Here is a 26,415-nt window from a genome sequence, read left to right on the forward strand (position 1 = left end):
GCTGCGCTGCTCCGGGGTCTTCTGCAGCATGACGAGCAGCAAAGCCATAGTTCCTACCTAACTATAGGAAAAAAGACCTGTGTGAAAACAAGCACATCTTAATTACTAGATGGTTCCAGAGTACTGTACAACTCACACTAAAAACAGTGCCATACTGTGATACAATAACCATGTGAAAGGACCTTGTTCTTCCAAAGGATTCAGCAGCAGCTCTTCGCGTGGTACCATTGTAAGGATCCTCAACTTATAATCACTGTCAGGTACATTGCTTGTCTTCCTAAAGAAAATTGATACCTCGTTATAGATGTGAAGTTCAGTTCAGTTGAAGCAAAGCCTGGTGAGAATTCATCTGTTTGCATGTACATATTTCAGAAATCTGTCTTTTACTTGTCCAAGAAGCCTTGAGGTGCCCACTTGGGGTTCTGCCACCCAAATGAGATGTCTGGATGCTGCAGGTCTCCAGTTACCAAGGGCTGATTACTCCATTGTAACAAATAACTGTGATAAAGAAGCATTAGTGGAAACGGTGGTCTAGAACTGGAACTTGTGTAGTTTCACTGCGTAACACTGCTACATCTGAGCCAATGTATTGGTGATGACTACATCATAAATTTGAGGATTTCTCCCTCAAAGAGTGACTTGCATTAGCAATTTAATAACTGCATGCCTTCTGCACAAAGCAACCTTTCTCTTTATAAATCTAATCAGCAGTAATTTACACAGTAATAAGTGCAAGATAACTTGGAGATGAACTGATGGACAGGTGGTTAAATGATCCCTGAAAATTTAACCACTTGATGTCTTGTAGTCAGGTCCTAATAATACACGCTAATAAGAATACAATTACAGCACTAGGAGCAAAACCCTATCACAGACAGCAAAATATTTATAAAACATGAACACATTCCAGAGCAGAGATCAAACTCAAACATTTGTTTTTCTCCTCTTTTTTTTGGATCAAAACAGTAAATGCCACTTTGTCTTCTCATGGCTTGTCTATAAATCAGTCTGCATGCAGATAAGTTGACTAATCAGACAGTTACCATCAACACAAAGGCAGGTATTTGGGGACATTATTGCTGGACTGTGTACGTGCTGATCATGAACGCCCAGGAAAACACATTTGCACACATAACACATCCATGTGAGAGCACTAAATCTGAACACACACAACACACACAAATCTCGTGGACTTGGGCACTCTGGTGGATCCCAGTTTCCATGCCTAAGCAAATACCTCCATGGCACATTCACCTCAGCAAGGGAGTAGTTTTGAAGGCTACATTTCACAGAATCACAGAATTGTAGGGGTTGGAAGGGACCACCAGAGATCATTGAGTCCAACCCCCCTGCCAAAGCAGGTTCCCTACAGCAGGTCGCACAGGTAGGCATCCAGGCAGGTCTTGAACATCTCCAGAGAAGGAGACTCCACCACCTCCCTGGGCAGCCTGTTCCAGTGCTCCGTCACCTCACTGTAAAGAAGTTCTTGCGCACATTTGTGCGGAACTTCCTATGCTGCAGTTTCCGGCCGTTTCCCCTTGTCCTGTCTCCACTGTCTCACTGGCCTCACCATTCTGCCCCCCAAGTACATTTCCCCCCCAAGTACATTTCCCCCCCTTCTCTCCTCCAAGCTGAGCAGTTTGGCAGGGTCATTGGGTAATACCACAGCTCACATGAGGTGATAAACAGAACTTTCTTGCTACCTCTGCACTTTAGTGGTACTTAAGTACAAAAGAAAAACAGAAATAGAGGTGCACAGAAATAAAAATGAAAGCGAGGCTACATTTGAGATTATAATGACTAATTATGCTGTGAGAAAATGACTTTTCTACCTACTGTAATTACACTGTGCTTCTCAATATTACCAACTGCGTGTGTAATGCTACTTTACACACCATGGGTCCAAATAGAAAGACATAACATTTTATTAATAAACATCAGGAACTGACTTATTAGATAGGCATAGAGTTGTAATGTCCCTGTTCTTAGCAATATCTCCAATAATCTCTATGTTCTGGTAAATAGCTTGTCCTTCTGATGATGGGTGTTTCTAATCCATAATCATGTTTATATAAACTAAAGAAGAAAATAACATTGTTTTGACTCGCCCTCATTACATACCTCCCAAAAAATAACCCGGGTATTTTGAAACATGAAGAATGCTTGCAGTTGTGATTTTTGTAAAAAGTAATTTTATTTTACACTCCGTTACTATTTCATGATTTGGCCTGGAGCATTTTCTTTTACTGCATCCCCTCTTTGAATTCAAAGCTCACCTACTGCAATGAATATTTATAAATAACACATTAATTAAATGTGCGTTTCCTTCACTAGCCTAGGAAGACTATTAATCATTTGGTGAGCATGCAAGCACAACAGCTATTACTGCTCATGGGCACAAACATGCAGGAAAAGCAGACTACTGCTGCGTAACATAACTGTCTCCAACAACCCTGAGCACGTGAAGAAGCTTCCTCCCAGAGACGTTTTGCCTTTCTCTCACCTCGCCCAGTGATGATTCATCTGATGCATTTGCTAGATACTGCAGGCTGTTTTTCTTTTCTTACCTCTATGCCAACAGCTAGTGAAATGCATTCGTAGTGACCACCCTGAGAATGGGCATGCAGACAACACCCTGCTTTACTGCGGAAAGGTTTGCTGGTCTCTCCTCATCAACACCTCCCCTGAGAGCTCTCACCAGCACACCGCGGAGAGTAAGTGCCAAACACAAGATGCAGCTGTAACCAGCAATTAGGTTTGTTAGGGGCAGGGTTACTGAAATACAGTATTTTTTAATAGAACCAAAGAAGTTTTAAAAAAAAAAGAAAAGGAACAATCACCAACTGCTTTTTATCAAACATCTGAGGTACAAACATGTTCATCTTTGCCTCGTGGCACTGCTGAATCAAAATTCAGTCAGAATGAAAAGGTGTTTCATGCACTCTTCTATCGACAGTAGCTGCAACCAACATGGTTGGCACCTTAATGTGTAAGTAAACAAACCCAAGAGGCTGTGGCTTAAAAACTATGTACAATTTATTCTTTTACCTTGACTAAATGTTCATAATGTTCTTTGATACATGACAGTATGTAGTAGGCAGCAAATAATTTTCATGGGAAATGCTTCCCTGATACCCGACTCATATCTTCATTAATCACAGATCATCTGAGAGATCTGAACTTCTAAATTGACAAGCATCTAAAAATGCATAAGTTTAGAGTAGCCCTGGCTGTGGGAACAGTGACTCAATGCGAGGGATTTATTTTACCTAAGACAGCTAAAGGCATTCAGAATGATGTACACAATTGCCTAGCGCTTTTTTTTGTTCTCTGTAGCTACTCACCTTAATTATACTGTGTGGAAAAGGTCAGTCCCTTCCATCATGTTTGAACTGACTGCCTTTTCTCTTCATCAGAGGTTCTATTAACTGTACCTATGCTGACTCCGTTGCCCTTTTTCCTCCCTCTCTCACAGTTAATCAACATACACATTAACCACAGGTGTCCCTCAAATCTTCTAACTTTTCCTTCATACCACGACCCTCTCCCACCCATTTTTGTCCCTCAGCATCTCTATTCCCAATTCCTTTTTGTTAGTGCTCTTTCTATCTCAAAGAAGCAGAGGCCTGCCACCTCCTGCTGCTCTTGCTGCTGCTGTTGCACATCATGTTTCAATGTCTGTTTGATTGGTAAAGTCATAGCGATTCCCTCTGAAAGGTGCTAGGGGGCTAGAGACAGGGCAACCCACCTACTGGGAGCCGGAGGGAGCGAGTGGCAGGGAGGGAGCAAGGGGACATGAGTGAACAAAGTGTGATCTAGCAGAGCAAGGTGGGAAATGAGGCTGTGAAGCAAGGTGTGAGCTGAATGCTAACAATCTGAATGCTTGGCTGGGTTCCTCTCGTTGCCTTTGATGGAGCTACACCAGATCCTCTCCTCTTTCCATCTGTCCTGGGGCAACTTCACCCAGGCCCAGATGTTCAACACTGGCAGCTGTAAATTGCCATGGCAGCTGGAACTGTCACTAAAGCCTGGAGAGCAAAGTGCTCACTGCACAGCATGGCAATATGCAGCCAGAATGGAGGCTCTTTTTGCCACTCAGATGGTGCCCCACTTTTGAAACTCATCTCTGACATCTGCAGGATCTACAGTACTTGTTGTGTGTTTTTTTCCATCACAGCCTACCCCATTGCCCACCTTTCCCAAGAGACACTCTTGTCCTCATATTACAAATGAAGTGTGTAAAACCCAGCGCCAGGTCACATACAGGGTGTGTGAAGGCAGAACAGGGAAATGAAACAGGGTCTGTGAGCACACAAACTCTTGAGCTATCTTTTCTCCTTTGTAAAGGCTTACATAAATCCCCCTTCACAACTTCCAAACCACCGTTGTGATTAAATATATACAAAATGCTCAGTAATTGGGAGTGACAAGCTAAAAAGACCAAAGATCTGTTAACAGGAGGCACAAGGCAGTGTTTTATGTGCTTACCTTCAGCACTGTGATATTCCATGCAAAGCTTTCAATGGCTTTGCTTAATTTTCTTCCTTTCAAACCTTCCTTTGTCCCGAGGTTATGAAGCTCTTCATGGAATTCCATCCCTAAAAAAAAACCACCAGATCATTGCATCATCCTCTGTATGACAGCATTTTTCTCCTCACAGCTGGCACTTCCTACATCCTGTTTCCATGTTCCCCCTTTCTTCCCCATCGGAACACCATGCCTGGAGAGAACCTTCCAGAACAGCAGTGTTACATACAACCTTGCACACCCCTTGTTCCCATTTAAACACTCCTCCAGTGCTTCTGCTTGCAGTCTGCATTGCTGAAATACTGTGATAAAAGGTGATTGTTTGTCCCTCTCCTTCAATGGATGATTGTGCCCTGGGAGGCAATCTGGCAAATGTGGAAGATACCTGTGCAACACAGAAAGACAGGCTCACGTGCACAGCTTCTTATTAATCTTAATCACAGTCATAAAGAAAAACCATTGTACTCCACAATGACAATTTCATGAATATACACCGCCAATGGTAGGATTGCTGCTCCTGCAGCCTGTTGAATGGAGACTTCCAACCATAGCCCTGGCCACTGTGACATTTCATTGCTGGATACTAGAACTGCAGAAATCCAGGAGTAGATTAAAAACCTTTGAGTCCAACTAGCTCACCAATTCTATGAGATTTGCACAGTGTTTGCAAACATTCCTCTGAGGTTACTGAGAATGAAGAGAAAAAGGAGAAAGAGCTCCTTGTGTTCCATTAATTTTTACTTTACGAAGGCCTAATTGGCACTAAATCACTCCAAAACATCTGAAGCCCATTCTGGCTGAAGAAAGCGAGGTGGATCTCCAGTTCAATCTCCAGTTTCATAGCTCTCCCTCCCCTAGTGTTTTAAGGCAAACATCACTCACAAGTTTAAGCTTTGTTGAAATTACATCAAAGAAACCCTCACTGACACCTGACAAAGAGCACCTGAACAGAGCAGTTGTTTTATCAAGGTTGCTGAACGAGAGAGACCCTGATGCCCTGAGGCAGGCTTGTAATCAGCATCAACCTGCCCAAAGCTCTTCTGGAAAACTGGCAACAGAATTCCTCTTGCCCTGCACTGAATCCGGAGGCGGCTGCGCCACAACTTGAGAAATACTGAGGGAGTTCAACCTCGCACAATGCAAGGTTTATCTACAGTTTATTGTCCAGAATGTCACTCACTCACTAGTTTTCCTTGTGTTACAAAAAGATAACAAAGCTCCTGCAATGCTTCCTTTGGAAAACAGTTTAGATAATTGTACCTTAAGCAAGATTCCCCTGTAAGCTGCCTCACACCAACAGAGTTACAAATCACTTGAATAAGAGAAAGAAAATAGACAGGTGACTTGCTTTGTCCACTGAAGAACTAAGAAAGGTCTACAGTGCTCAGTTTCACTTAGACAGCCCTGCCTCTGAATCATAGAATTGCTCAGGTTGGAAAAGACCTTCAAGATCATCAAGTCCAACCTCAACCTAGCCATACTTAACCAGCCTTTCAACTTACTTCAAGCTGTATTCTGCTATGAGGATTAGCCTGAAGTCCCATTCAGCATCTTGAACCATTTGAAGGCCCAGAAAACAAGACTGCAAAATACTGCCAGTTTATGTAGTGCACGTTATTTTTCACCCAAAACTTACTTCCTCAGCTGATGACTGGAGACAGTGCTGCCCCACATAGAAGCAGCTGCTAATATCTGTTGGGCTGCGGGAAGGAGCATCAGTGAAGAAGCATCAAACACACACGAAAAATAAATAAATAGAACAACAAATCAGCAGCTTGAGAAGTCATTTGGAGTCCTGTGGCACAGGGAGCCTGGGTCAAACCAGGCTGGGAATGCACTTGCTAAGGGAGTAGGATTGAGCTGAGGTTGGTGAAGGATAATGCTGAAGGCAATTTTACTTCTAACATCTCATAACAGCAGGAGCCAAGGCACAACCAAGATGAAGCCCTTCAAATTCAGGAAGATGTACCACCTCTCCTCCATTTGCTATCACAGCTCTGGCCACTGCTTCAGAGTTCTGAATTTCAAAGAACAAAGACTGGGTTCCACCTTGCTCTTGTAACACTTAAAAATAAGTTAAATACGATTACTGAAACAGTTTTCAAGTTTCCTTCAATTAAAAAGATGGGTTTAAAAAGATGAATTAAAGCATTTACTACAAAGCACCAGTTTCATTCATTATTTACATTCAGTAGAAGCAAATGGGTGTAGATTGTTTCATTTGCCAAATCAAAAAATAACTACTGGAAAAACCAGTACTTGGAATTGTTGTGGCCCTAGAAAACTATGCCTGAGACCACGAATCAGATGCAGTAGCTAATGTTTTTGCATTACTGAACTTAGAGGCTCACTGCAGGTTATAAAAGGTGCAGCTATGCAACTAAATTGACTGAAAGCAGATTTTATTTCCTCAGTGTAAACCCATAAATTCACTGCATGAATTTATTCAGCATGGCTTCTGATACATGAAAGCTGATGGATTTAGTTGTAGAGGATTAAGATCTTAACACTGCCTAATGTGGACTCTTATCTCTGTAGCAGAGCTTACTTTTTGTTATCATCGTAAACTACAGGAAACATGTCCCAGTTAGGAGTCTGGTTTACTGTCCTGAATAAGAGATGAAGGGGTTGCATGAATAAGCTGAGCTGTGAATCACAGACATTTGGTAATTCCTACCATCCTCGAAAAGGATCGTGATCTTGTTGTGGCAGAGCAAACAGCATACATGGGTGGCGACTTTGGAACCCAACTCCCCCCCTTATACTGATATATGCAAAACAGAGTCCCAGCTCAGATAGAGACACCTAGTATAATATAACAAGAAGACAAGATCTGCTTTAAGCCCACTTACACTGGTTTGTGCTCACCTAATGCATGATGTGCCTTATGCATGGCCACATGGATTTGTTGAGCACAACAGAATTATATTGGTACGCGTTTCCAAGATCTAAAACAAACCTAAATGGCACAATTTAAGTAAAGATAGGCAAGAGAACTTGGTCCTGTGAGTTTCAAATCTCTTGCCTATTGCATGTTCAAGGGAACAACTTGACAGAGAACAGAGCTCAGAAAATAAAGGTAACACATCTTCTCACTCTCTTTTTAATTGAATTTCTTTCTGGTTCACTTGACTAATTTAAATGCTGTCAGACATTTCAGGTCTGCAGACCAAATGAAGAAATAGCTTTTGGGATGAAAGCTGAGCATTCTTCCCTGATCCTACACCTCTACTGCTGCTGGAGGATGAGCCTTCCAGAGGACAGAGCCTGCTAAGGTAGACCAGGATGCTCATTTAACTATCAAGTGAAAGATGATGCACAGTCACAAACTGTAAGAAAATTCTATCATGTTGTTTCCCATCTCCCATCCAGAACTGCACATTAGAGAAGGATTACCTGCTTTCTGACACTGAACGATCTTGTCGTGAGTGATGTCTGCCGTCTCAATAAGAACCCTGCTCTCTTGAATCATCTGTCAGAAATAAATGAAAAACAACAGCATTACTGGGGTCTCCTGCAACATATCATCCACAAAAAGTAACAAAGGTAAAACCCAGGAAGAGCTCTGTTCTGCAAGCAAAACCATAAAGATTGGATCACTGCTTCACATCAGGTCCCCTAGATCTATATTAAGCTAAGTGACAGTTGCTCAGGAGATGTTTTGTTCCAGAAATTAAAGAACAGCTGTTTTACATCAGTGAGACATACTGTAAATAATATGAAGTGATTTCAGGAGAAAGAGTTAGCAGGCAAACAAAACTCATCCTATGTGAAACCAGGCCTTTTCTGATTAGTAATTCCCTTGAAATGGATGAAGTAGTAAATATAGTACCCAGTACAAGCTGTTATCAAAAACATTACCAAGTCATGAGCAGTGCTGACTTCAAGAGGTACTTAAGCCTGTGCGTAACTTTATGCGTTACAGCCATTCAAGCAGTTCAGTGCTTGAGGTTCTCTTTCAAGAAATTCAGATTGAAATCGTACAGCTTTCAGCATCTTGGTGTTGCAGTTGAAGTTTACAAGGGAGAGCAAGAAGTCAGCCAGATAGTTTCAACAGGACTACTCACAAGTTTCAAGAGACATCGTCATCTACGCAGCTTCCTAGAGCAGGCCATTAAGACAAACACAGATGAAACATCCATTATGTGACACATTTCCTGAGCCTCTTCTCTTGAAACTACTTTTCTCCTTTGACGTTAACAATCCTTCCAAAGCTCTTCAGAAGCTCAGGCAAGCAAACAAATTGTTTCAATGCTTATTCCGTGAAATTGCAGAAGGTAGCACATACATCTGTTGCTGTAGGAAAGAACATGCTGTATAGCAAATTATGCCTGAGAATAATCTCGCTCTCCTGGGACTTCCATCACGAAAACCAGGCAGAACGAAAGCGGTGCCAATTAGAAATGAAGCAGAGTACTGCTTAATTTCTGAAAATACAGAAACCATCATCTGAAAGCTCTGCCAAAGTGCCACAACTGTAAAAAGCAGCCCTACTGTCAAATGCACTAAGTACGAAAACACAACCAGTCAGTTGCAAAGATTTTGGTGGAAGACATTATGGAAGCACTAAGCCAAGCCCCACAGATGAAGATGTCTTACTGTTCTAATTAGATACAAAGGAGGAGACGTTTCTACACATCACACACAAAATTCCAAATCCTGGAGAAATTCAGACCCAAATTTTGCTGCTTATGCCATCTCCATTGCTAAATAAAGCTATTAAGAAAGGCTTACTTTAATAAAAATGCCTACACCCCTACTTCAACATAAACAAGAACACAAGAAAAACTAAACCCATTACCAGATTCACAAGCAGAAAGAAAGAGGCCCGAAACATTTGTAAGAGTGCAAAATTATTTTCCAACAGAAGATGCCCAGTAGACATGCCTGAGCATTAAATTACTTTAGATAGTATCCTCTGCCTTTCACTGTGTATTACTTTGTTGTTCGTGCATCATGTTCATGCTTTCTCTTTGGTATTTTCACTTATCTGGAAAGCAATAACAATTTCTATCCACCCTCTGGCTTCTCTGCGATGCAGCAAGTAGTCAGCTTGTGCAGAAGGAGATATTCAGTCGCCAACTACAAAGCTGCAGTCGGTCTGAACAGCAAAGAGAGTCACTAAGGGGCCAGCCAGAGGACCAGCGTGCATCTCATGGCCACGCAGACCCGCAGCCAGGCACTGCTGGCCACTCCCCATTGCCCCAGGGCTTGCCCACAGCCCCAGTGTGGGTCTGCACTTGCACTTCCTCTGCAGCAGCATCAGGGAGCTGCACACTGAGGTCAGTGCACCTCAGCCAATGCGTCTGACTCACACGCACAGATCTCTGAAGTGTAAAACCCAATTTATGAGAGTCAGAGCTGCAATAAACAGAAAGCAAGCCTGAAAATCATGAGTTTTTACACGCAATTTGGTAACGCAGGTTTGACCGTATCTTCCTCCAACTACTGGACCCATTCCCGGGATCTTGTGGTGCAGTTGTCTTTGGATTGTTTTCGAAAGAGAAGTAACGAGAGGATGTCAATTTCCCTTTACTGCAGAGCAGGTAGAGCAGCACTCCTCTCCTTTGATGCTGACATCAAAGTCTCACTGCTCTCATCTCAGAAAGAACAATTAGAAACAGATCACGCAGCAGAATTTAACCTGTTCCTGTCCTCTTGCACAGTGGCATTTTTGACAAAATAAGCTGCTTTTGTCCCGTGACGTATCCTGAGAACTAAGTCAGAGCCCATGGCTCAGGGACCAGGCTTAGATAACGCCTTTAGGTCACCACCTGGCATTTGCCCTCAGATATTTGTCTAGGAAATACCATTAGGAAGAAATAATACAACCTGGCCTCATGACAATACATGATTTTGGAGGCTCTACAGTGTCTACCTGGTGTGCTAACACCAGGTGGGATCAGTACCTCTGCACTTCAGGACAGAAACTGTTCCCAGCAGAACTGTCTGAAGTTTCAGCAGTTCAGGCCAAAAATATGCTTCCCAGCTCTGCAGTAAAAGATCACAGAGACAGGTTAGTGTGAAGAGGAAGTGAGAATGTTTGCTTCAAAGAATCAGAGATGGATTCATATAGTTAACAGTAGGACAAGCAAGTAACTGCTATCCAGGAGTAAAATGATAGCAATGTGCTTTGGTTTTGTGGGTGTTTGGTTGTTTGTTTTTTTTTTCCCTTTGTGTCTGTTACAATAGATGCTCTTCAAAGGTTTAGGAGCCAATCCTGAGAACAAAATTTATACAATCTTCAAAAAAAATAATCCAACAGCAATGTGGAAATCCATTTCTTTTTTTCCTCTTGCATGTTTATTTATGTAATATTTACAAAGTTATTACTGTAAGGATCACCTGAAATGCTGTCCCTGGTAACTGTTTACAGGAATTACTGCTAATAATGCCTCAGTACACAGTCTACTGCAGGTATAAGCAGGTGAAAGCTGCAGCTAGGGAGCCAGGGCTCCACACATATCTCCATGCTTCACCCGTGAGAGCAGCAGCAGGTTTCCTGGCCACAGCACAGGATGCTGACCAGGGACACAGCATGTTGGCCAGGCCCATGGCTCTGCTCCTGTCAGCTGCTCCTGCACACAGCCCTGTGCTGTGGCATCTAGAAGCACTTCTATGTTTTTTTCCCCTCTTTCTTTGGCATTGGTTCTTAAATGACTCCAGACTCTCTTAGTCTGAACACTCCCCTGCTTTTCCAGCTGGCACCAAACCCAGAGCCCTGCTCACGGATGTCAGCTACCTCTACTAGCAGTGCCAAGACAAGAACCAGAAGCACGAAACACAACATGGAGCTGTGGGATTTTCTGCTGGGAAGGTAACCCCATAAATCATACAACAGTCTAAGATTTCCAACGCCCGGTTTTGCCAGCAATGTTATGACATCCAGCAATATGTCTCAGATGTGAAAATTGAGCACTTTTTTGCAGTCTGAATTTCCATACACATCTGCACTGCTAAGATCACTGTTGAGCAATGCTTTTGAGGCACTTTTTAAGACGCAGTCACCTGCCTGGAGTCCACCAGGCTGCTTTTTAATGGCAGCTCCCAAATGGCGCTCAGTTTGGCCACTGCCTTCCAAAAGCAAGAGATTTCTCATTCCTCTGTAAACTCATGGTTCACCTCTCTGACACTGAGCCTTAAGGGACTGACCACAAATAAGTATGTGCTAATAAGCAACCTTCAAAGGATGGATGCTGATATCTGGGTCCATTCAGACCCAAGATAGCTCTTGTTTCCTATGTTAGAAAGATTAATCTTGAGAGTGATGTGTTTCAAGTAACTACAGGGAAAAAAACATGGACAAAAAAGGCAGTGAAGCCACACAAAAGCTTGATTCTGTTACAGGTGCTTTGAGAGGTAGTTTGCTGACACAACACTGCATGTCCAGGAGGTGCTGACCCTGCTGTAGAGGCTGCAGTGCAAGAAATACTCTCATAATGAGAAGGGAAGAAGTTGTTGTTCAGAGTGACAGAAGACGCACATGGCATAAACCCCAGAAGAACATGTCACATTTAATAAACCAATGGGGATGAGGAACACAAAACCTCATCTGCATGTGTTACTTATTTTCCTGCAAAGTTGCTCATTTAATTTAAATATTACAGAATGCTGAAAACAAGTAGCTTAAACTTGATTCACCTCAACCTACCTGAAGCACCCTGCTGAAACCAGGCAGGTTTCTCACAAAAGCACAGGCGGGAGCTGGCACAAACCCAGGAGCTCTCTAATACACAGTGCATGAGAACCAGGAGGTGGAACAGACCGTGGGCTGAAAATATACGTGGCCTGGCTTACTGAAGTGTCTAAACACTGCCTGCAATATCAACTTCTAAATCACATTCGCAGGAAGAGTTTAACTTTGTCATATCTGTTAAGTGTTATTACAAAGGTAAATAATATAGAAAGTATGTTTACACTACTTTCTTTTTTTTTTTTAACTGAAGAATTGCATGTTTGTACTAAGGTTTAATCACAAGATAAGCAAAAAATGAACAAAAATGTTTTCTTTTTATTTTAACAAACTCCTGTGCTAAAAACCTATTTCATCCTTTTATTACAAACTACTCTAGAAATTGAAAAGGGGAGAGGAAATTAACACAGCAGAGTCTCACCAAAAAAAAAAAAAGACAGAAAAAACTCCCAGTGTCAAATTAAAACACTGCTTCTGCTGGGAAGATAAATGATAGAGAAGGGACAGTTCAAAGAATCTACTCTGAAATATTCTGAAGTTTGAACAGAAACTGACAGAACATCAAATTAAAAAAGAGAAAGCTTCCCCCTCTCTGCCATTCTCCTGTGCCTGCCTCAGACAAGGAGGAATTCTGCCTGGGTAAGGATTGCCATATCATGCCTCTATTGCTGCAAAAAACGCCACAGAAACACAGCCAATTGGAAAAACATCCAAAGCACACAGTGAGCTCATGAAAATTTAAAGAGGATTTCCTCTAGCATCGAACATTTCTTGCAGACATTTGAGACTTGAAACTGCCAGACAATTAATCATGTGCCAGCAAGTATCGTAGAGAGGATGTCCACACAGTACCAAAATGTGGGAAGAAATAGAAGAAATACTGGCCACCTACTGTACCTTGCCTGTGTACCAGTGCACTCCAGACCAGGTTTCTGTATTTGAGCCTGTAAGAATTCAGCCCAGTAATTATCAGGGATGGTCACATTACCTGGAAGCCTCTGAAATACCTTAGCTACACAGACTGCAGAAGGAAATTAAGGAAATTCACCATAAGTTCCAATGTCATGGTTTTGCTTCCAAGTATTTCTGGACAAGTATGGTGTCAAGATCACATCCTGCAATGCTCTCTCATGGTTCATAGCTTTTCATTGGTATTCCATATCATGACATCATGCAATGCACTGGGAGTTAGAGAGTTAATGTTGCAGTTCCGTACATTGTTGCTGTACTTTTTTTGAGTTCCAGTCTCTTGGTCTCAGAAGAGAAGAATGAGCTACAACTCCCAGAAGACTTCATTTTTCCATTTTCTGTTTGGAGAGGGAAAGATATAACAGACTGGGAGTCATGAGACTGCCCTCCATGCTCCCTGGCCATCTCACCTACAGAATGAGAGTATGGACTTTGGTTTTGGGAACTCTGTCTCTTTTGCATTTTATTTGTTTCAATTTCAATCATATTGTATTATCTAGCTTTTTGTCCTTAATCTCATCACCACTGTTCTTTCTCATCCAGACACATCTCTCTGCCCTCTCCCTTTTTCTCCTACACCCCCCCTTCCTGGGGCACGGATCCATGGATCTCTTCACTTGTCACGCAAACCAGGTCAAACCACGACAGACCTGGTGCACAAAGACCAGTACTCTATAAAACAATAGAAACAAGCAAGAAACAGGGGAAGGAATCAGCTTTCAACACGCTTGTGCTAAATGACCAACTAAAGCACCAACCAGAATTTCAGTCTATAAGAAAAGTTCCGATGGGACCACTTTCAGGTCCTAATTTACAAGAATGGACATGGTTATCAGAGAGAGAAAAATGAGAGACTAGTGAGAAAAGAGAGAATTACAAGAAAAGGAGAAAGAAAAAGTATAATTGCTTTCCCAGCCTAAGACCAATTTTGGATAGAAAGTTCTTTAAGACAGCTATGAATTCAACGTCCATGTACTGGACTGTGTTTAACATCAATGCCTTATGACACTTTCTTGGCAGCAAATATGCTCTGCAATATCCCTTGTTTTCAGCTGTTCAGAGAATTGTGAAAAATGTCCCTTTGGGGATGATGCTGTCCCAGCTGAAATACAAATTTCAGTGGAAAAGCTCATCAAAACCCATTCGGTCACTTTGCATTTACATAAACCGGAAAAAATGGATTTCCTCACTGGGAATAAATAGCTGTCATGCCCACACCAGGACAAGGAAACCCAAAAGACCGAATCTGAAACAAGAATGTACAGACATACACACCTCTGCAGATTTCTGCCAGCGTGAATGGACCAATATTTGTATCAGAAAACCCACTGCCATTAAATACACCGTCTTATTTCCCAGCAGTGCATTTCTTATCGAAAATCCCCAATCCATCTCCACATTTGCTGTGAAGTTAACTCTAACTTGCCTTCTCTCAACCATACCAACAGACACACCATCTTTCCTTCCTTACCTATCTGTTACAAAACAATCACGATCAGTTCCCAGAAAGAGGCGTGAATACAGAGCAAAACGAACATTTGAACATGAGTATATATAACAAAAACATCACCCATCCTTTGTGCAACTGTCATTCAAAAATTGAGTGAGAAAAATTCTTGGGGAGCTTCTTTCACTTTTTCCTGAAAAAATACTTGCACAAGAGCCAGATGACTGGGAAAAGACAAGAAAATGTATTACCAAGTGTGTGTTATTTCTAATTTCCAAATGATTTAATCATTTCATCTCAGAGGAAAAATAAAGCTGAACCAATAACTGTAAAGCAAACTGCACAAGTGATTCTTGGTTCATACATGCTTGCATCAGCAAATGAATATACTGTGCAGAGAAACCACAATCTGTTTACCCAAAAAAATTTCACACACAAAAAAAATCTCACTTCACAGGATAACTGTTTGCAATGAATAATTCAGCCATCTGTCACGTCCAGCTGGGCCCCATTCGTATTCCTCACATGGAATATCTCCTTTCTTTTCTTTTCTTTTCTTTTTCTTTTTCTTTTCTTTTCTCCCTCCCTCCTCACCCCCCCTTTAAGTGTGACCACTGAATGGTACCAGTTTGGCAGACTGTAAGGTACAGCACATGCTGCCTCACCTGAGCGAGCTCTGTGCAGTGCCCAACCACCCATGATGGGGAGGCTAGAGGTAAAAAGCAACAGGCAAGGTCTGAGGAACAGCTCTGCAAATTGCATGCCCTGCTATCCTCTGTTCATGCAATCGCTTGAGTCGGAAGAAGCCTGCAAGGACCACTGAGCCCAACTCCTGGCACCACACAGCACCATCCAGATTTCAAAACCTCCTTCTGACAGCGCTGTCCAAGCACTTCTTGATCTCCAGCAGCACAGGGATGTGCCCACTGCCCTGGGCAGACTGTTCCATGCTCACCGCCCTCAGGGGCACAACCTTTCCCTCACTCCCAGCTGACCCTCCATGACATCACACACTACGCTATGTATAGTAGTAACCAAAACTGCACGTAAGCTGAAATCAACTGTTCTCAACTCTGTTTCTAGTAGCACACATATTCTTCAAGAATGCTTTCTCTGCAATACCCATGTTCTACCTGATTTTCAAGTGGTCCCGTTCTCTGTACTCTCCAAAACTCGTCTACCATTGAAGGTATCACCACTGAGATCCCTCCTTCACAAGACACAACAGTAGCTGAGTTCCATAAAATTGCTCCAATGTGACTGTAAGAAAAATAGAGCCTTAAAAAAATCATTTGGGATCCTGAGACAAAGCACATCAGATTTTATTCTAATAGAGCCTCTCTCAAAAGAAAACGTTTAAGGCTGAACACAATAGTAGAACTAATTACCCAGGAAAACACAAACAAACTGGTCTTTGTCTATCTGCCTGCTCTGACAAAGGCTGAACACAACGGAATAAACACTTATTTGTTTTCAGGAGGGCTGTGGCGGGTCTCAGAGTATTTGCACCCTCCATTTGCCCAGGCTGTCAGCACTGCCCATGCCCCATTAAACACATAGGCAGAGTTTATATTTTCTTTGGGGAAAGAAAGAAGATGTGGTCAAAACCCACTTTGAGCCATTTATGGGGAACGCAGCAAGTAGTTGTTCTAGCCCATCAAGATCCATGGAGCTACGCTCATCAACAACTTTAAACTGTACTATATCTTCTTGGTTTGTGAGTTTTCTTAATCATATCTAAAACGTTTTAGTTTGCTTTCCATCAACATCTCCTTGTGCACATTCACACTGCTTCCAAGTATTTCTCTCTGGAGAACAAAAGCACAGATAAATTGCCCCTGTATGTTAACTTCCTCCTTTCTCTTTCTCTCTCTGTACCTCCTTCAACACCCCCTGACATGCTCTAGCTTATGCTTGCTGAATCACATGCTGGCTGCCTGATTCAACCCCTCACGCAAACTGACCAGGAAAAGCTTCATAATAACAAGTTCCTTTCTAAAGAGAACTACACTCTTGGTTATAACAAGTCACTACAAATACCATAGCAAGAATACTTTCTCAGTGTTAAAAGCACAAAACCCTCCACCACATACTCACTGTATTTTCAAATATTAAAGACTTCATGTTCTAAATATAGAAAGGACAAAATAGATTTCAATCTTCTGCTGACACTGCTTCAATAAGGGAATAACCAAAGTAAAGCAAATATATTCGTAAAATCTAGCTTTTGCTTTTTCAAAAGCAAACAGTATTAGCAACATAAGACATCCAACCAGCCAGACAACATGAACGAAAGTATCATAAGCTATGTTCTTCTTAACCAGAACTGCAGCTCAAATCAGCTAAAATGGAAGAATCATTTCTCTTCACTATGATACAGCCCTTGTGCTGTATCTCAATAGTAAATCTTTTCTCCATCAGAGACAAATGTGAAAGTAAACATTATTTAAAAACAGTTATTAAAGAGCTTTGATCTGCATCTCAAAGAGGCCTTTCACCTATTTAAAACAGAACAACTATTTCTACAGTGCGTGGAGACCTTGATATGTCTCATGCGTACTCTCCAGTACATAATTATAAAGATCAAAGGTGACACATTCGTTTTGGTAAACTCCATAAGCAAACCTCTGAATACAGAAGAAATCCTTGTTTTGTGGCATTTGCTCATTCAGCCAAGCATCACTCTACATAACGACTCCATCCTAAACATGGCAGGTGACTGGACATCAAATCCTCATTCTAATATTGATACAGCTGGTATTTTATTACCACAAATGCATTACCTTCAAATTATACAAACCACTCTGGAAGGAACCCAAAGGTTTTTTTTTTTCAGAGTATTTGTAGCATTTCTCCTGAAAAGTGTGTTAAAACAGCAAAATCGGAGACGGAATGGAGGAGGGCATTTGGCACAGTAATAGCTGGTCAAAGACGCAGTCCATTTTATAACACTTCAGGGTCTCTGGAAGCAATTTGATACCCCTCAACTTACTTGCAATACTTGCTTTTATTCCTTGCGTACATAAGCTGTGGAAATAATTGCTGTGCACTGTAAATGCACTGTGATATGTAAGTCACATTTCACAAAACTATGCAGTTTTCTACCAGTTGATGAGGATCAGCTACCAAAGATGGGAAGATACAACGCAGTCCAATAACATGAGAGGTATGACATAAGAACAACTATTCCTGCTACAAGTTACACGTGCTCAGCACATGAAGCTGAGCAGCAGCATTTACATCAAATTATTTTAGATTGCCTCTTCACATTTTGCAAGTACTTCTGTACCATACCACTTTCTCCTTCCCCACATGTAAGAGGGGGCATTTCAAAACGTTCCTTCTGTGTCCTCTCAAACAAAGACACTTAATTGGTTTTAGCAGGGACACGGACACTATGTACAGTGCTGCAGAAAGGCATTGAGAGAGGACAGCTCAGCTTTGCCTCCCTATCTGATGGCCTTGCTCTCTGCTGAGAGGAGACAAGCAAACGGAAACACAAATCTTGCCCCTTCTCAAGGACAATGACAAACAGCCTCTGGAACATGCTGAACTGCTGCTGTTTTCATAAACAAAGTCACTCCTTAAGTGCCAACATGTGCTAGTCACAGCCATGTTTAAAGGAAAAAAAGGAACAACAAGGAAATGCCCACTGTTGTGATTTGAATGATAGGACAATTTCGCATAGTTTAAATTGCTTGAAGAGCTCCATTCGTTTAACAGAAACTTCCAGGCAGAAGAAAGCCAGCAAGAAGCCTGCCATTTTTGCAACCATGGGAAAAGACACAGGTAGCAGTGGGAAGCACCTACCAGGTCATATGCAGCCAGAACCTTTTTCTGCACGTCAGGCACAGTCCCCAGAGGCTCTAGGTAAGGAAACGCGTCCTTCATACAGAGGGTAACAGAGGGAGCATTCTCACTGCTTACGAGCCGCGAGGACAGGGTCAGGATGCACTGCTTCAGGCTTGCGATGGGTGGCAGCCCACACAGCTCTTTGACTGACACTATGGCATTCTGGGGGAAGAAAAAGAAATAGTTTTGCACAAATCCTCACCTGCCATTAGTTCCTCACCTGCCAGCATACAGTCATTGCCTTGGGGCTTCCCTTTCCACCACACATCCAAATATAGGCGCAAGCACACCTTCAAGCTCAGAAGGGTCATGTTAGCATTTGCAGGATTTTAAGAGTTTTGCTTTCATACTCAAGACGTTGACAAGACAACATTGCCAGGACTATTCCCGTGGCTAGTTTTACAGCTACTCTGCATTGCAAATCCAGCCCCCGTGGGGACAAGCTTTGGTCCCAAGTATATCAAGCTACCAGCCTAAAATACTGTTTCTCTTCTCAAGTGTTTGGAGTCCAATTGCTTTTGATGCTGTAATCGCCTCACTCTCCTGTCATTATCATCCTCCAGCAAGAACAAGTTCGACAGACATATTTCCCATGGGAAAGGCAGACAGAAAAAACATACTTTGTTTTCAGCCCTGCATTACCACACCATAAAGAAATACAAACATTTTCTTCTTAATAGGTCACATGTAAGAAAAATCAATACTGGATAAACAGGTCAAACCCAACTAACATATGACAATTTATTTATTTATCGTCAGTGGATGTATGGCTGACTCACCCTCAATAATTTAGCTTCTCAAGTCATACAATCTGTGACCACAACACCAAAAAAATCTAAGTGAGAGAATAATGTAACAGCTCATAACTCACCCCACAATGTCTTCCTGAAAAAAGTCAAATGCCCAACTTATTAACAGAGAAGTCTCTCATTAATCAAATGCATTAGCATGCTGCTCAATCTAATGACAGCATCTTTACGGAGCCTTCCCAAAAGCAAGATCTTGTACTGAAATTTTGTTTGGCAGGCAGATTAATGCTATTTCTGAGTTCAAGTCGAAGAACATTTTCATGTATATAATCCTGACCTAGACAGAAGGTGGAGCCAGCAGCTCAAACTAGCTACTTTCAAGGCTTGCAGGAAAGGCTGGGAAGAGTTTCCCATTCTTAAAAATATGCTTAGACTAATCCTTTGGGAGTGATTTAAAACTTATGTCATTTTGTAAACTTTTCTAGCTGCCAACATTTCATTTGCTTTAGACTCCATCCAGAAAAGTGGGGTCAGTGAAGTGATACGCATTTTTTTTACTGTTTTCAAGACAGAAAAATGAATTGTTTATTTATCTTTACCAAGGAGATAGACAGTTGTGGCTGATCTCAGTTTCTCATTAAAGAAAACTCATTGTTTAATTGCTCCTCAGTTTTGTTTCTAGGCAGCGCATGGACCTCTGAGCTGAGCTCACGCTTACCAAGCCTGCACAGCTGCCCAGCACACAGAAGACAACACCCTTGCTGTGGCAGCACCTCCTGCTGCCCACAACAGTATAACCCAGGCACTTACACACAGTGAGCTCTGGCTGCTCTCAGAGCAGAGCAGGCAAGCAGACAAGGTGCCAGGAGAACATCTGAGCCACAGTGCATCACCACTGTCTGGGCAGGCACTCAGCCAGGCAAGGCAACACAGCTATTTAGCAAGGCAGAAATTACAACCCAAGCAGCCTTCAGCTGTGTACATTAAACATTCACAGCCCTTGGCTGAACAGTGGCAACAGGCACTCAGGGCAATGTGCTGTTCTTAGCATGATGGGTTTCTGTGATGCAGACAATACTCTAATGAAAAGAAAAAAGATATATAGCGTAACCCTCATTGAGACAGCAAAGCAAAAGCTTGCTGACATTTTCCTGCAAGAAATGCAAAGAAATGAAGCTTTGAAGACCTGAGGATGTAAATGTATCCGCCCATCTGCTTTCCTGGACAAGGACACCCAGTAATGTGTGTGTTCAGAGAGAACATACTGATTTTTAAACAATTTTGCCTAGCCCCATATCTGCTTATTACGTAACACCTATAACTGTCAGCCTTTTGACACTCAGTTACAAGGTGAGATGGCTGTGGGCCTCACGCTTCTCCAGTTTTCCACCAAGCTTTCCCTGCTGGCAAGGCTCACCAGGACCTCTGCTTCTGCGTTCAGTATACACCAATGCAGACAACAGCCATACCTGCATGTTCTCTCTCATGTCGGTGGCCTCTCGTAGTGGATGCACAGCCAACTTAAAAATGTCATCGATAGTCTTGAGCCCAGTGTTCCTCAGCATGGTGTACTCCCTTGCTTTCTTTCCTATCCTCACTGAGAGGCTGCGCTTTTGGGCCTTTCCACCTCCACTTCGATTGGTTATTGCAATATGAACAAACAGCGTAACGTGCTCCATGATATCGCCAACAAAAGACCGCAGCGGTATGTGCCTGTATCCAGGCTGCAGGCACTCCAGTGGGATGGTGTACTGGCCTATGAACTCATCCCCGATGTAGTCATCGTCCAAAACAACAAAACGGATCATGGCCAACTCTGGTAGATTGATCTGGAACTCAAAGCTCTCATCAAAAATTGGGTTATCACTGTTTTGCTGAACGGTTTTAGTTCTTTGTTCAGTGCAATCTGCAGGAATCCCATGTATTTCTATACAAACGTAGGGATCAATGACATCCCCTTTTGCACACGCACCTTTGGGTTTTGGAAAGTTCTGCCCACTGATTATTTTGACATGTAGAACTTGGGGAGAGACTCCCGGAACAATGCCCTTTGTATTTGCACTGAAATAAGACACTTCTTCACGCATTACTGAAGGCCTGAGAACATACCCGCATCCACCATTCTGTAGAAACCAGCCAGTGTGCAGGTCCATCATGGGCCCTGGAGTCTGATAGTTCATTGCCACTATCTGACAACCACAATTCCAAAAATCTTGAGGATTTAAATTACTGGAGTCTATCCTCATAGCACTGGGGTACACCCTGGAAAGAAACTTTTTGTTGTAGTTGACAAAATCCTCAGGGTATTCATTTGCAATTCGACTGGCTTCTGCTTCACTGAAGGAGCAGATCTCCCAGTAATTTTGAGCTTTCATGGACGTCTCAAAATCTTTGTACTGGACAGATTTGCATAGAGACACCAAGTCAGATAACTCCCTGCACAGCCAGATCAGCTTTGGTTCCCTTGAGAAGTCTTCTGAAAGTCTCCGGGATATTTCAGCCTCTTCATCTTCATCTGTGACTTCCCCTTCTAGTATATCCTGGTCGCAGGGCAGCTTCTTCCCCTTTACAATGATCTTCATTTTCAGTTTCTCAGGTGACGGGAGGTAGGCTTCTGAAGATAAAGGTGTCTCCGTGTAGAGTTTGTTTCCAAAGATCCTTTTCATGTGTTGTACCACAACCTTCTGCTGTTGTACGGAGCAGTGGTTCCCCAAGCATAGAATAAGGGGGTATTCTGATGCAAAGAATGCCAATTTGTTTATCACCTCGATAACATTTTGAAATGAAAGTGGCGATGTCATGTTGTTACGGTTACAAATAATGGGCTCATTATCTGGGCCATCACAGACATCTAGTTCAATACTCCGACAACTCATTTTTAAAGCTCTGACGTAACCATTGATATCAGCTGGCCCTCTGAGCTGGTCTTCAATTAGATATGTGTTGTGGGATGCATTGATGTAGTAATGCGACAAGGGCTGTGTCATGTCTTGGACAATCTTTTTGTGCTCGGGATCAAAAATATCACATTCTGGGGACAGCAAGTATTGAGTAAATCCATCAATTGCAAGAAAACCTTTCAAACGTCCTTCTTGAGAAAGCTCATATCTGCGTATAATATCTAGACACATTTCTTCCGTTATGTGGGTCACTCCTTGCTCAGCCTCTAAAAACAGCATGAGGTCATTGGCATCTAGATACTCTTTGTTTTTAGATATCTGCACAAGTAAGAAATAAACTTCAGGTCTGGTGCAAAGTTCGCAGAATGCTTCGTAAAATTCCTCTTCTGTTACTCGTGTTGTCAGTTTCTCTTTGCTCTTCTGGATTTCCTTGAATTTTAATCTAATTTTTGATTCCTTTAAGGTGGGGTTAAGCTTCTTTATTAGTTCCACAGATGTATCTTCTAACATTATGCCATTACCGTCAACGTCTGCTGCTTCAAAGACAGTTTTCAGCCAGGCAAACCGTGGAGTATTATGGCTGCTTTCCATCAAATCCAGGGGTTGTTTGCTACGAGAAACCAAGTACCTTAATCCCGATACCCAAATATTGGCCACGTCAGCTGAATTGGCAACCAGGTCGAGGGACTCATAGTTCTCACCGTGAATTACCGACAGCGCGCAGTCCTCAGAAATCTGATCTGCAAGTCCGTTATTCCTGAACGTTTCTGTGTTCTTCCCTAGCCTGATTTCTTTTATAGCAGAAATATCGAGCTTGGCTTTCTCAAGGTCCTTTTTGGAAGGCTCCCAACGAAGAGCCTGCAGATCAGGATCCAAAGTAAAAAAACGGTTATAAATCCGGGAATTTGGACGAACTTTCTTCAGTTCACACCCAGCCTGCATAAAGCTGATACAGTCACTAGCGCTGCTTATTTTCTTCTCTGATGGCATGCTGCTGAAGGACACTGTTTTCTTTCTTCCACATTTCTGGTTTGAAGGATCCTGTGAATGATTGCGTTTAAAGGAAAAAAAAAAAGAAAAAAAAAAGAATGATTAATTTTTCTTTGGCCATTCCACAAGTACATAAATAATAGAGAAGATATGTTTATGTAAAGATAATTCACGATCTCCCAAACCTCAAAACACCACACGTTATCCCTTCCCACCATTCAGTTCCCTGCTGAGCTATAAAACAATCATACAGTGACTTGACTGATCACAGCATTTCAGACACCAACTTTCCACGAGTGACATTTGCAGCTATTTAACTCTTCTCCAGATCTCAGCAACTTGCTAGGGGTGTGATGAGATAGCATTTTTGAAGACATGACACATGTCTTGTCTTCAAAAAAGATACGGGAAGAGGGCTTTGTGCAAAGCTCCAGCACCTGCTTAAAAGTTGAGTGGGACTGCATTTACAAACAGGATTTAAAAGATGTAGAAGAGAAACTTTGGGATAAAAAGGCATTAGATAAAGTCTCAGAGTGCATAGGAGGAAAAGGGGAAGAAGTCAACAAAGCAAGGCTGGGAGGCAAGTCCGGGGCAGACCACCAAGCCTGTGCCCTTGAAAACTTGGTGCTCAGCAGATGAGTTCCTGACATGCCTCTGCCTCTTTTCTGTCATCTTAGATATCTTATATAAAATGAAAACAAAGCCAAACAGACATGAGTCAGCCCCTTGAGATACACACTCAGGAGGAATCTGGGCTTTCTTATTTGTATGTTTTAGTATCTTTTGCCAAGGGATGCTCTCACCATGCAGAGAAGACCATCCAGCAGCGTGGCTCTCACGCATGCTTGTGTGACAGCCCCATTTACTCCCCTGCTCAGCCCCAACCTTCCTCACACTTGCTCATCTCTCTATGTGCTTTAGAAAGCAACTCTTCGGGAACTTTCTGAATGCCAAGACCACAAAACACCATGAGAAAATGAAGGACAACCAAGCAAAAAATCTAAAGCCCTTTCTTTATGGCATATTTTCTAGCTCCTTTTGAGGAGACACATGTGACCATCATTTCAGTACCAAGTACCTACTTACTGCTGGATGTAAACCCAGCTGCCTGCAAAGCTTTTTGTAATTTTAGCTCAGCAACTAAATTTAAGTCTTTCTCAACATATTATCAGTTCAAAACATTTCACAGTAATTACAAATTGCAAACCATTCTTTTTCTCTGCATGATTTACATCTAATCCGTTAGTATTCAAACAATCCACCAGCTACAAAACACCATTTTTTAAAACATTGTTCAAGGCTTTAGTTCATATAATTATACACTTCTGACAACTGCTTTCCTGCCAGTTTCCCAGAGATACTTCTCCAGTTCCTTGCCTTCTGCCACTGAAGGGACTTTTGCTGCCTGCCTGGATCTCAGGTGCAAGGGCAGTTCCCAGGTGAGGAAATCTTGGTGGGTGCTGGCACACAGCCTTCTACCCCACTGCCCTCAGGCTCACTCCTGAGAGGCACGCCACAGACCAGCTTCCCAACAGCCCTGGGGACCCAGTCTGAGACACCAGAATCACTAAGTTCCCCAAACCTTTGCATCTTGGACTGCACCATAAGCTAGATTCCTGCAGCTCCCATGTATCTGCTGTATTATTCACCCTTCCTCAAGTCAACCTGCCCTGCAAATCCTAAATTAAACCCTAGCACTAGTCATGCCAACCATCCTCCCCCTTTGCTACCTTCTTGCTGCTCCTCCCTGTCTGCACTCAAACAGGATCTCACATAGCTTTGCCAGCCAGACCAAAAGTCTTGGTAAAGAATGCCTTCACTTGTAATTGGCATTTTTGTATAGATAGTTCCAACAAATTAGTCAGCAGAAACATTACTACAAAACTGCTGTCGTCATCCACTCACTCCATTCAAAAACATCTGATATATTATTCCCAAAACTTTGGACACACAAGTGGACTTAAAGGCATGGGATCTACTGGGAACAAACTCAAAACCACTAAACTTCTTAGGTTAAAGATTTCTCATTGAACTGCTAAAGGGACTTCTCTTGACAGGAAGAATTACTTTAGCCATTTATTGCAGTACTTATAATAAGAATAGGTCTTTCAAGAGAAAATAAAAAGATGAAAGTCAATGAAGTGAGTGCCTTGGGCCAGCTACTTTTCAAATTAGTTTTCTGCTAAAACATTGTGTGGCTGCATTAGCACACATCTGTGGCCATGAAAATACTGGAGCAATATATGTTGATGAACATAAACTGCTCACATTCAAGGGCTTGGTTTTTTTTTTCCCCTCTTATTCACATTTAGGTAACAGTTGATGTACACATCAACAGTTAGACTATTACTCAATTGAGAATTTTAGAAAGGACAAAAGCATGTATCTCTGCCTCTGAGGCATCCAGTATTGATTAGCAACAGAGAATTTGATGGGACATGGAATGGCTTGGGTTGGAAGGGACCTCAAGGATCACCAAGTTCCAACCCTCTGTCACAGACAGTGTTCAAATACTAGACCATGTTGCCCAGGGCCCCATCGTCAGTGATGGGGCATCCACAGCCTCTCCAGGCAGCCTGTGCCAGCACTTCACTACCCTTGCTGTGAAGAACTTCCCCCAACATCTAATCTAAACCTTTCCTCCTTTAGTTTAAAACCATTCCTCCTTGTCCTCCCACTAAGAGAAAGACCAGCTCTTAGAAAGCCACACACAACAGGGTATCCTGAATAAAACTCGGTGAAATGTTGGATCATGTTGGAATGCGTTGTTTCCTTTTCAATTTGATGCTTATTTCTTCTTGTTTGTCTCCATAGCACCTCCAAGCTTGACTTCAATCCACAGAGCACTTTGTCCAGAAATATGCTGAGAACAGTTGCCAGGAACCCCAGAAGCAATTAAATTTAATAATATTTATTAGCTTGCACAGCATCCAGAAAAACAGGTCCAGACATTAGGTTCACAGTCCTATGCATCCTTTTTTTTTTTTCCCCGGTGCATTTTGAATAAGAAATACCCTTCAAAGACTCCTTTCACTTAACACATATAAGCTTAGTAAAATAGCAAGCACAAGCTACGTTTTGTTTAAGAATAGCTGGCATCCCGTGGTTTAAAACAAACAAATAAAACCTTCACAAACACATTCAGTTGAACAAACCTGCTTTCAGCTTCACCCTTCACCACCTTTTTGCCCCTCTCCACACTCAAATAGTTTTACTTCCCCTGTGGCACCCTCCTCCTGTTGGATGGCAGTGCAGGGCCTGCTGCCCCCAGGGTTCGATTGGCCCTTT

General features: G+C 42.3%; 1 protein-coding gene across 2 annotated transcripts in view; it reads right to left on the reverse strand.

Moving 5' to 3' along the window:
• PLCL1 (phospholipase C like 1 (inactive)) overlaps positions 1-26,415 on the reverse strand; it is a 104,904-nt gene that overhangs the window by 18,841 nt on the left and 59,648 nt on the right. Inside the window, exons 2-5 of one of the 2 annotated variants that reach the window (XM_042822685.1) lie at positions 20,707-23,178; positions 18,447-18,650; positions 7,924-7,999; positions 4,489-4,598 (exon numbers count right to left, since the gene is read on the reverse strand). In XM_042822685.1, the coding sequence (XP_042678619.1) occupies positions 4,489-4,598; positions 7,924-7,999; positions 18,447-18,650; positions 20,707-23,178 (2,862 nt within the window). The remainder of the gene's footprint in view (positions 1-4,488; positions 4,599-7,923; positions 8,000-18,446; positions 18,651-20,706; positions 23,179-26,415) is intronic. The other variant, XR_006169533.1, reaches the window with a different exon arrangement.

The sequence above is a fragment of the Centrocercus urophasianus genome, unplaced genomic scaffold (genome assembly GCF_019232065.1).
Source record: "Centrocercus urophasianus isolate 14NV4802_14NV808 unplaced genomic scaffold, USGS_Curo_1.0 seq_20, whole genome shotgun sequence".
NCBI classification, from domain to species: domain Eukaryota; kingdom Metazoa; phylum Chordata; class Aves; order Galliformes; family Phasianidae; genus Centrocercus; species Centrocercus urophasianus.